Below are 12,336 nucleotides of genomic sequence, written 5' to 3'. Positions count from 1 at the left end.
CAAAAATGTTTTCAAATGAAGAGCAGTTGAAAAATGGTACCAAGCAGCAAAGTGCAGCAGTTTCCTAAGCAATAAAACATTAAATATATTGGTGGGGACAGTTCAACATCCACACCCTGGGACTGTTTACTGCAGTTCATGAGCAGAACCCACTGTCCAGCACCAGGGGACATCAACTTTCCTTTTATTTACTAAAAATTTCCTCTTTGGGCACAGAAAATCTGATTTTTTTAATGTACTCAGAAAACAAGTTTTTTTTTTGTCCAAACTCAAACTTATTTCAGAGTTTGTTGGTTTTTTTTGTTTTGTTTTGTTTTTCATAAATAAGCAACCTTCTCAAGCTTCAGCTTCTTAGTTACCTTCAAAGTTTTCACATAAATGTCAAATTCCTAACCAGTTTTGGGGCATAGCTTTGGTTTCATGGTATTGTAAAGGGCAAGTCAAAGTAGGCTGGTGCTTTTATAGAGAAATACACAATTAAAAGCACCAAACACAGAAATTTTGGCAACAGCCATTACATAATTATGATAAAAAAAATTTTAAATTTCCCACTGTACTTCTACAAAATTATAAAAACTTTACAACAATGGGAGAAGAAATGATTAACAAAAAAAAAGTCTGACTTTATCCCTGACACTCATAACCCCAGTGGATGGCAAAATCAGGTTAAATTCTTGCAGCAGTGTAGAATGAAGTGCCCACTTAAGGGGACTTGTTTGGCTGCTCACATCTGTCAAGCTGCTAAAGCTGCACAGCTGTAAGAGGGCCCTGGCTAATGACAGTGACACTACAATTAGCATGATCTCTGTTATCCCAGCAAAAAAAGAGGCACAAAAAGCTGTATCCAACACAGAGTACTGACCCAGGATGTCAGTGCTGCAACAGGAAAACATTAGCACATTTCTTAAGTGTAGTGGTAAAGAACCACTTAGTCCCAATGCACTTCCCTAACAAAAAGTTCACTTAATTGAGCAGGGCTGCAAAGCTGCCAGTAATTTTAGTGATGGGGATGACACTTTGTTTATGGAATCCAAGCTCTAGAGATTAATATGCTTTAGACTAGCAAGGTAAATAGAAGAGTACACTCACTGGGTCATTTCACTGGATACAGCTGAAAAGAAAAATGCTGACCTGAGGCTGTGTATTGACCCAAAAAAATGTGAACAAATAGATAAAGAGAGAGTATTTCCATTTGCTAACTAAAACACAGGCACTGCTGGGCTGGAATTCTTTCCAAATCGAGATGCATCCGCAGGCTTTTAGCAGATACCTCTAAGTGAGGAGACTGCAGAAGCCCTGAACTTTCAATGCACCATTTGTCCCTCCCTGTTTCAAAGGGGTCACATCTGTCACTAGAGCCTGAGCCAGTCCACAGAACACAAAACAGTACAACTGCTTGAAGAGCTGAACACTGTGAAACTGTTTTGCCAGGGTACTGAGTCTGTAAGGAAGGCTGAATAAAATATAAAGGACTCAGGCCTCTAAGAGCAAGTCAGGACAAGAGGTTGAACTGGACAAAAACAACTTTGCTGGCCAGAAAGTTATTGCTAACGACCATGAAGGAAAGGCAGGTGAAATTTCAGCCAAATACCTTAAGCTAACACTTTACAGCATCCCAAAATACTGCCTGCATTTTTATCACTGGAGTGTTTAGATATTAAATCAACCAAAAAGTCCCACTGGACAAGTGTCCAAACCAGGGTCAAGTCTTTCACCAAAGTGACAATCACAGGGGGTAAGAGACAGAGAGGAAAATGACTGAGAAAAGCAGCAAGGCAGTGCCAATTCTGACAGCAGAGAGCAGTTCCTTGCACCAAACCCTCTCCTCTCAGGAAATGTCTGCTCCAAAGTGATGCACAGCTGGGACTGGAAATCACCCACACCACATTCTGCCTTCCCTCACAGCCTCAGTTTACCTCTAACATCCCTGTGGATGGTTCTCCATTACTCCCCCCACCCACCAGTTCTCTCAACTTGTTGCTATTTCACTTCTTTTATCATAATATGCTTTTTGTCTCTCTGGGAATAGCTGGGACACATCTAGTGGAGCCTGCCAGATAAAAACCACTGCCAAAATCTCACTGTGGCAGCACAAACTTGCATGCAGCTTATGAGTAAATTAACAAGTTTACCAAAGCCCTGGAGAAAACTGGGATTCTGCACAAGAAATAATGGCATTATCACACCCTGAATATTGCAGGATTTAATTTATCTATTTGTCACTTAACTGTCTTAGATAGACACAACCTTAACTACATCTGGGAACAAAAGTTCTGGAAGACTTACTGCAGAGGGCATTGCCTTGAAAATTGTAACCAGGAAAGTTTGTGTTCCAACACTTTTGGCAAATTTGCCATTATTCACAGAGTTTCTGGCTACTCCTTACAAGCCACCTTTTCAGCAGTGCTGAACTTCTGCTTTCTCACTAGAGTTTAAAACCACAGAACTAAACCCAACTCACAATAAAACCCCATCCCTTCACCCAATGAACAGAATGAATACTTACTAATATTTGGCCATCTAAGAAAACAACATTGTGCTGTTTAGTGCTTAATTTCACACAGGTACTTGGTTCTGCAATTCAAGAGCCAGACACACATTTATGCATTAGAAAAGCAATTACAGGGATGATATTTTATATCACAGTCATGCACTTAGGAGCAGCTTTGAACAGCCATTTGTAGCACAACTGCTGGGTGTTTTACTAGCTAAGTACAGTGTCTAATAAACTTTGATCTACTACCAAATATGAAAACAAAGTAAAGTGGAATATTAATAGCACTATCTCAATTTTGAAAGGGTTCTATCCAGAAGAGAGATTAGCCACTTATAAAAACTCCAGGCAGCTATAATTTAACATAATGCAAGTTCCTGCTGTGCTCTTGGCTAGCATTTATGTGATGAAATTGAGAAAAAGGAAATTTAGGAAGTTTCCCAGTACAGTAGGGAGTATGCCATGCTACTGAACTTCCAAAATAAAACATAGAAAAACCTCACTGCTTGATTAATTTAAAATCACAATGAAACAAAACTCAAGATGAAGAGCCTCAGTGAGTATCCACTGCAGGGTAACTAAAGCAAGGAGGTGCTGCAGGGCTGTGGGATGGGGAAGAGCAGAGCCCTGTGCCAAGCCAGGGATGCACAGCTGTGTTTGCATTGGGGCTCAAACTCTGCTTTGCACCCAAATCCCTCCTAACTCCCTGCACCTTTAACAGCAGCTCCTGTTCAACACTTCCTTGCACTTACAGATGCCTGGGCAAGCAAATCAGTTCTCTAGCTGAGCATCCTTAAATGCTTTTTTAGGGTTTATTGTACTTGCAGTTTATGTCAGCCTTGTTCTAGCTCACTGCTAATAGGAAAATGAAGATTCCCACTTATCTATCCATTACAAAATGAAGTAAATCTGTACACGTGTGTTCACATTTAAGCTCTGCCTCAGAAAAGCTATTAAAATAAATAAATAATCTTCCCTCCAGCTCATGAATACCTCCTATAGGCTATAAAGGGGCTTAAGCACATGCATTAGCACTTTGCTGAAAAGAGGTCATTTCCTGAAAGGAATATATATACACTTGGGATTTACTTATGTAAATACAATTTCACACACATCCTCTCCACCTAAGGAGCAGCCATCCAATAATTGGTATGTAAAACATGTGCTTGCACCTAAATGCAAGAGCACTTTTGCACACTGACTTTTATACATCCTGGTCTGACTAGAGGCATGGCTTAAATGAAATGCCAAGCTTCTTTCTTGAGATTGAATGAATTAACATTATTGGCCAGATAATAACCTCGGCATAATGGCACACTGAGGCCTGAGGCAACATTTTGGGAGAATTTTCTTAGAAATTCAAGCTTGATAGGAGATGCTAATGAGTTTGGAGAAGTAAATATAGCTCTTTAAATAGCAAACGACAACTTGTCTATAACAGTAAGTTTCTCAGCACATTTACAAACGTTTTTGCTTTCGAGCTATAAAGTGACTTTCATTTAGTCGGACTTTAGCTCTCAAGAACAATCACTATCCTCACACGGCAACAAAGAGAGTGCAAATACACGAGGGGAGCGCAAATGAAACGCTCATTAAGGCTCCACAGGAAACTATACAAACACCTTATTTATTAAGTTTAATTAAGTGGCTCTTTTCTAAATCATACAGTGCCCAACAATGCCAATTCCCAGCTCAGAAGCTCTCCTTTTCTTCCCTGAAGGAAAGCAATACTTGGTCTTTTCTTCAGGCAGGGCAGAGCCCCAGCAGCAGCTGCTGGCAGTGCCTGGCTGGGGCACCTCTCCCAAATTCTGCTCGGCTGAGACAAGGCTGAGCCACTTCCAGCAGGGACCAATGGCTTAAGGGGTTGGATTGTTCACAAACTCTCCCTGTAGCACTTTCTCCTACCTTGAGGAAGGATCACAGCCGCTATTTCTGCTGTACAAACACTGCCCATACACTAACTCAGTATTAATCCCATTGCAGAGGATGCGCTTGTGGCCGTCAGAGCAGCCCCACAAAACGCCAGGCACTCCTCGCAAACCTTAATCCCCGCAGTCCCTGAGGCTGATACAACTCTCACCTCCAGGCTACAGCAATCACAACACAAACCCGCATTTTAGACTCTAGACTTTCAGAGCGCCTCAAGCCACCGGGCTGCCCATCAGCTGAAATGACGGGCATTAAGAGGCCACGCAATTTTCTGCCAAGCACTTTGCTTTCCCTGCCGACTGGGGTGGGAAAAGCCCCTTTTATGAATTAATTGCTCCCGATTCCGCTCTCGCTTCACCCTTGAGACGCTTCCGTATCTCTCCCGGCTGCCTCCACAACCAAGTGCCCTGGCACAGAGGACTGGACCGAGCTCAACAATGCACAGTCTTTCAGGAGTAATCTTACGACAAAGAGCACCGCTAAATCCAGCAGGATAACGGGCAAAATTATGTTTTTATTCCTGGGAACGGCAACAGCAGCAGGCATTGCCGATAGCTCAGCGTGTTTCCACACCCTCCCAGCCCGCACCCAGGCGCTAATAAAGAATCCACAACCATCACGTTTCGTCTGAGCAAGACAACAAGAAGTGTAGAGACACGGCAGCCACCCACTACTCTGCACAGAAATCCCCCTCGGGAGCGCGCACTGTCTGCGCCCCCGAGTCACTTCAGATCTGCCTTTGCCAAAGCAACTCTCTCATCACAGAAGTTCAGCGATGAGAAAAACCAGCAGATCATTCAAACGACCTCCCTGCCAAGCCAAACCTGTTCCTCAGCTGTCCCTTTAATCAAGATAATGAGCATCTCGTCCAGCCCAGGTGACAGCTCTTCCATGCAGCTCCGGAGCTAACACCGCACAATCCCAATGCAATTTAAAGGACGCTATTCCCAAACATTGTCACCGTGCTGCTCTTGTAGCTTTCACCGCTGCGCAGATTCCGCTGCAAGCTAGGGCTGGGACACCCCCTCCTTTAACACCGCGCAGTAATTAACACGCATCTGTAAAATCACCATCGCTGAGAAACAAAGTAAACTTCGCCCGCTTCTCATCTCAGACAAACGCAACTCGCCAGGCTTCCCACCATTCACATAAACGGGGAGACAGAAAGCAGCAGAGACAGGCAGGATTTAAAGGAAAAGCAGAGGGGAGAAGAGGAGGCAGGGGTAGCTCAATTCATGGGGCTTGGGAAGGAGTTGGAGCCGCCCGTGCGCGATCAACTGGTGCCCGCTCGGCGCTCCTTACCTCCGCAGAGCAGCGCTGCGAGCAGCAGCCCGGCCGCCCGCGCCATGCCGAGGGGCTGCGGGGGCTGTGGGGGGCCGGGGCACGGCCCGCTGGCCCCGGGGGCTCCTCCGCCGTTAGCTGCGCTCCGTGCCCGCCGCCCGCGCCATGGCTCCGAGCGCGGGCCCGCTGCGCGCTCCGCGTCCCTCTCCGCGCCCTCAGTGCGGCTCCGCGCTCCTCTCCGCGCCCTCAGTGCGGCTCCGCGCTCCTCTCCGCGCTCCTCTCCGCGCCCTCAGTGCGGCTCCGCGCTCCTCTCCGCGCCCTCAGTGCGGCTCCGCTCCACGCTCCGCTCTACGCTCCGCGTCCTCCCCTCAGCGCGGCTCTGCGCTCCGCTCCGCGCTCTCAGCGCGGCTCCGCTCCACGCTCCGCGTCCTCCCCTCAGCGCGGCTCTGCGCTCCGCTCCGCGCTCTCAGCGCATCTCCACGCTCCGCTCCGCGTCCTCAGCGCGGCTCTCCGCTCCGCGCTAACCCCGGCGGGCACGGGCAGCGCCCATGCTGGCTGCTCCGGCCGGCACCGCTGATGCTCCCCGGGCAAAACTTTTGAAGAGGGCGAGCGGGGAAGGTGCGTGAAGCGGCGCGGCTGGCGCGTCCCCACGGCCGCTGTCCGGCTGCGCTGGCCCCGAGCGCCCTCCGCCGCTCTGCCCGCCTTTCTAAGGCACTTTTCCCTGGGAGGGAGGGAGGAAAGAAGGAGGGAGGGATGGCGGGAGGGAGGGGGCACCGCCGAGCCCCACCCTCAGGGGCGTGAGGGGACGGGGACTCGGGGCTGAGGCAGCGATGGAGGGATGGGGCGGTGAGACAGCGGCTCCGGGCGAGGGCTGAGAGGGGCTGCAGACAGCGGGTACAGCGGCGAGAGGAGCCCCGGGGCGTGAGGGGAGCCCCGGGCTCGGGGATGGATGGATGGATGGATGGATGGATGGATGGATGGATGGATGGAGCGGTCCCGCCCCGGCTGCGCAGCAGCGCACGGTAAAAACTGAAAAGCGCACGAAAAGATCCCTGTCCAAACACGGGGCTGCCTCTCCAAGCAGAGGGAAATATACCACGAAACACCTGAACCTGCCCATGTTTTCCCCACCTGGGCCAAATTTGTCTCACCTGTGTCCAGTTTGCCCCATCTAGGCCCATTTGTCTCACCTGTATTTAGCCCACCTGTGCACATTCTGCCCCACCTGTGTTTCACCTCACCACCACCTCCTCACTCTCTTGTTTTGCTTTTTATACTCGTGTCAGTCTCATCTTCTAAACATAATTCTCAGGCAGCTGTTTCATCCCTGTTTAGTTTTGTTGCTTTCCCCTGGGTATCCTGCATAGCTGGCGTCTCTTTCCTCCTTCTTGTGGTAAAAAAAAAATAAAGTAAATATTTGTGGCCCAACAGTAAACACACTTTTAAAAATATTTACTGCAGCTGTGGCACGCAGCAAGCAAGGGACAGGTTGGTAAGATGTAGCGAGAATTTGAAATATATTGAGGGCAGAAATCATCTAAGCAGAGGAAAACCCCTACACAAACACTCTAAGACAAAGCAACACCTTAAAATGGTGGTTTATTCCACAATCTGCTGGTTTTATCCTGAAAAAACAGACTCTGATTCTTCAGGCAAATGCAGCCATTCTCCTGTAACTGGCCAAAATCAGCGAGGCTCTATCTGCAGTCAGTTCCTGGAAGAGGTGTCAAAGTTTATTAGCAGATATTACCCTAAACAAAATTAATAAAGCATTTTTTGGCAGATTGTAAAAAGTCTATTGTTCATGCAAGACATTGATAAGCCAAGTCAGGAAAGAGTTCTTTAGCACAGAGATTTCCAGGGAGGAACTAAAGAACTTTGTCAGGAGTATATGCTTTGTGCTGTCATGGTTTACATGATTTTATTGTCAGTAGCAGCTAATTCAAATGTGGAAAAAGCAGAAAGATGATATCATATGGATGCAATTTCAATGTAACTTTCCCCACAAGAGTGTAAAGAAGCATTTCTCCTTGAAAAACTCATTCAAAAATGTGTAACTGCTTTAGTCTCTTCTGCTTGATTATAGATTTTGCTAGACACTACAAATACTTGTAGGATGAGTTTAAATATAAGAATCCAGCAGTTGACAGTAAAATAGAGCAGCTATCAAACATTTATGTCCCGTGTCTTGAATTTGTAGATAATGCAGACAATTCATCTCATTTGTAAGAAAAAGCAGACACAGTGACAAAAAATGCTATTTCTTTCCAAGGCAACTTTCACTAAGGGGCCAAAACCCAATCCTATCATAATTCACAAACTACCAACATCTGTCTTCTCTGAATGATGAAAAAAAAAAAATCAGTCTGATGTAAATTAGATGGAACATGGAATTATTTAGAAGTACTGGCAGGCAGTAGAGGTCCTCTTTATCAAGTCTGAGCTGGAGTCTGTGCATTACTTGCATAAAAGTACAAAGTTTGGAAGTTGCACCTTGAGTCCATTGGTAGAGACTGTCATGGATAAGAGGCAGAAGTCATAAAGTGATAAAAATGGTATAGAATTATGGAGAGAATAGGTTTTGCTACAACTGTTCTTACTCCTGTGAAATTTGATTTCATGTTCTTCTAGATACAGTAATTCAGTAGCAGAATTTTCAGTACAAGCTCTGCCTAAGATGATTTGTTTAGGCTTGCATTTCCAGCTGAAGGAACAGAAGGAGTTAAGTACACAAATCACACTCAAAGAACCCAGAATAATTTCTTTCTTAATGCATTTATAATGAAAATATGGGTTGCTGTGAACAATTTATGACAACAGCTCAGTTAGCACCAAGCACAAAAACAGAACAGTGTGTCTGAATGCAGGGGACAGTATATAAGGAGTCCACTAAATAATACAGAAAATGTCATCACCCACCTTTGCTGCAATCCAAATTATGTCTGTAAACATTAATCAAAGCCATTTAAATTACCTGTAGTCTTGAGTATGTTTGGATTTTTGTAATGTTTGATTGCTCCAGAATAATTTGTACATTTAGATTCTGACATTTTATTCATGGTGATTATTGTGCTGCTCCTCAGATTATCCAGCTGAAGGTCAGTTTGCAGAATCTACAGAAGATCAGAATCTCAGGAGTTTCAGGAGTAAGGAAATCAGGAACATGCTCAGGAGCAGGGAGAGTGACTGCACCAAAGTTGTCTTCCTAAGGTCAGTCAGCCTCTAAAAATGTTCAAATGTACCATGTCATGTACTTCAGGCTGAAAATGCTCCCGTGGAGGGCTCTCAGCTCTCCCTCTCTATTTTGCCAGCCACAATATTGAAATCATGTGCCAATTCACTGACCCAGTGCTAAAAAAATGAAAGCAGAGAGAAAAGCCCATCAAATCAAAGCTCCTATTTCCATGTGCAGGTAGCAATTGCCAGAGGAACTCTGCAACCCCTGTGCAGGAATTGGGGTGTTTTGCACAATTTGTATTTGGTCATGCAGAAGTTCTGTTCATCAAATATGTCTCATCAGCATTTCTCAGGTGAAAACATGATCATATACTTGGAGAAGTAGCATTTTGTGTAGGTGGCTGAACATGACAACAGGTACTACAGCTATCCAAATTGCTATTTTTTTCATAGGCAATGCAAAAGCTATGAAGCTGTCTTGTTCATGGGATGGATAATGTTAATCAGAAAATGAAAAATAGTTGAAGTATAGATTGTACACAGTTTTCTCACTATAAAAATGTGGGGATTTAAGGCAAAAATTATTAAAATTTGTGCTAAGTAGACTTTCAATATGAAAAGAAATTCAGAAACCCGTCAACCAACCCTAAAAATGGCAGCAGAAGTGTGTCAGAAGGAATAAGCTGAGAGAATTTCAGAAGGCAGGTGTTGGGACTGTGATGTTGCCAGCAGTTCAGCACTCCTGACATACCTGAGTATAACAGACACTGCAGTGTGTGACCATGAATTTAATAACTCTGTAAAGTGCTCCTTGCTCAGTCCCTTAGCCCTGTCTGCTCCTCCTAGGCTGAACTGCTGCTGAGTTGGAGCTTTGCACTCTTCTCCTGGCACTGCCCCATCCCAGTGACTCTGCCTTTTAGTGTGACCTCAAACCAGGTCCCTCAGTGTCCTTGGATGTCAAATGTGCTGATGACACCATGGTTTGGGTATGGATGCAGAGAGGGAAAAGCTGCACACACATTCTGCTATTCTTTCCATTGGTCAGACTGGGTGTGTGTCTGTCTCATTTAATGTGTGTCTCTGCTCACTTGTGCAGTTATTCATAATTGTAATTTCTGAAACTCATTATCTTTAAATAGAGAATTTTAAACCCTTGGAATGTGATTCTGGCCAGCTCACTGCAAGTGTCCATACAGAAATCACATCCTTGTCCCATCTATACAGGATTCCAAAAAAGAGAACAGGATAGGGACACACCCCAAATTCTGCCAGAGATGTGAACTCACATAAAGGAAATAGAGTGAAAAAATACTCAACACTCAATTTTATGCCATCCTTGTGCCTGGGTACATTATCATCTCTCTTCTGCCTTCTGTGCTTTGTTTGCAGTTAGGAGTATTGCCATTTAAAGTGATTTTATTATACTCCAGTGTCAGCATCTATCCTTGTAATAGAGATATAACTTGTATCTCTCACAGTTACTCACTGGTGCTGCATGCAGACAGCGTGGCTGCCTTTGTATTCAGCATATCTCAAAGGGCTTTTTCTGCCACAGGGCCTGGCATTGTCATCTCTTGGGCTGACAAATGTTTTTAACCAGGGCTGGGGATCACAAGGTACCAGTGTGTGCAAAAGGATCAGCTCACCTGGTCACTGATCCTTCCTAGAACACTCTAGGTATCTACTGCATGTATCAAAAATTTTGGGTGCCAGAGGTGGACACCTTCAGCTGTAGATCTGCTTTTGGACCAGAAGACCACTCCTCAAAATGTGAATGACCATACCCAGTGGATACTGAAATCACTGATATCAAAGGGATTGAATATGTGACCTTCCATCCTGCCATGCAACACTGCTGCCAAAACAGCCACACGTGTAGTAATTACTCAATGACCAATGACATGTGGGACCTTGAGCTGCCAGACATAAAACACAAACATGATTTCATTGTTTGAGGACAGCAAATACAACAGAATTTGGAGAGTCAAGAATGAGTATGTATTTTCTTATAGCAAATACTGAAGTTCAGGACAGTACTTTTTAAAAAGTCTGTAATGATCCTTCTCTTTGTTTCTTTGTTTTACCCAAGTATTGTGAGCTGTAATAATTATATAATAATTATTACATACTCTTGGGAAGGACCATGCTGTGATAATTATGAGCTCCAGATTCTGTTGCAGTGGAATTCTATAACCCACTAACTCTGTGCCTTGCACAGAATTTTTCATGTGTGTATTTTGTAGTATTTATATATATGAATAACCTTTGGAACAATTCACCCACAAGTGTTTCTGATCCCTCTTACTCCTTCTCTTCTTGCTTAGATAAAGTAAAATAAATTCTGATCTCTTGATAAGCTCTAAGTATAAATACCATGAAGCACTCTGGGTTGTTTTCTGCAATGTGAATTGATGTCCTGCTTGCAGCTTTAAGACAATTAGTTGTCTTTATATGTACTTACTACAGAAACAAAATATCTGTCAGATACAATATTTGCAAAGGTGTTTGTCACCTCCCTGCTGCATGTTTGGATTTGCCTGCAAAGCTTCGGAATGCTCAAGTCCCGCTTGTTGCAGGCTGCACTCTGAAAAAGGAGAGCATCTGCAAAGTGCTGTGCTCGGGATAAATTGCTGGATAAATCCGGGGGAGCCCCCTGACACCGAGCTGGAGTTCAACCAGTGCTTCCAAAACGTGCCAACAAGTACCGGCCCCTGGAGCCGCCTGCAGGGATGCACGGAGTGAATCTGGGCTCTGGGAACGCTCATGGCAGAACTGGATCCTCGGACAGGATAACCGGGGCGGAACCGCGGCCAGGAGCGAGGAGAAACCTCCTTTACAGCAGATTTAATCCGAGCTGCTCTGAGGCTGGGCTTGTCGGGAGATTCGCGGGCTGGATCCCGGGCTGGATCCTGGGGATGCGTTCCCGGGATGGATGCTGGGGATGCGATCCCAGCTGGATCCTGGGGATGTGTTCCCGGGCTGGATCCTGGGGATTGTTCCCGGGATGGATCCTGGGGATGCACTCCCGGGATGGATTCTGGGGATGCGTTCCCGGGATGGATCCTGGGGATGCGATCCCGGATGGATGCTGGGGATGCGATCCCAGCTGGATCCTGGGGATTGTTCCCGGGCTGGATCCTGGGGATTGTTCCCGGGATGGATCCTGGGGATGCACTCCCGGGCTGGATCCTGGGGATTGTTCCCGGGATGGATCCTGGGGATGCGATCCCGGGCTGGATCCTGGGGATGCGATCCCGGGTTGGATCCTGGGGATGCGATCCCGGGATGGATCCTGGGGATTGTTCCCGGGCTGGATCCTGGGGATGCGCTCCCACTCTGGATTCGCTCCCGGGCTGGGTTCGCAGCGCTCGCAGCTCCCCCTGGCGCAGGAGGAGCGCCGTGATCGCGGGAGCGCTCCGGGAGCGCCGCGCCCCGGCCGGGCGGCACCGCTGAGC

At 46.1% G+C, this 12,336-nt stretch overlaps 1 protein-coding gene across 1 annotated transcript in view; it reads right to left on the bottom strand.

Annotated features, from left to right (window-relative positions):
• Positions 1 to 6,577, bottom strand: part of TMEM132C (transmembrane protein 132C) — a 162,732-nt gene extending 156,155 nt beyond the window's left edge. Inside the window, exons 1-2 of the mRNA XM_079322105.1 lie at positions 6,230 to 6,577; positions 5,726 to 6,124 (exon numbers count right to left, since the gene is read on the bottom strand). Of these exons, the coding sequence (XP_079178231.1) occupies positions 5,726 to 5,771 (46 nt within the window). The 5' untranslated portion in view covers positions 5,772 to 6,124; positions 6,230 to 6,577. The remainder of the gene's footprint in view (positions 1 to 5,725; positions 6,125 to 6,229) is intronic.
• Positions 6,578 to 12,336: the final 5,759 nt, after the last annotated feature.

The sequence above is a fragment of the Erithacus rubecula genome (assembly GCF_903797595.1).
Source record: "Erithacus rubecula genome assembly, chromosome: 19".
Taxonomy (NCBI): Eukaryota; Metazoa; Chordata; class Aves; order Passeriformes; family Muscicapidae; genus Erithacus; species Erithacus rubecula.
This window is presented reverse-complemented; position numbering and strand designations above follow the sequence as displayed.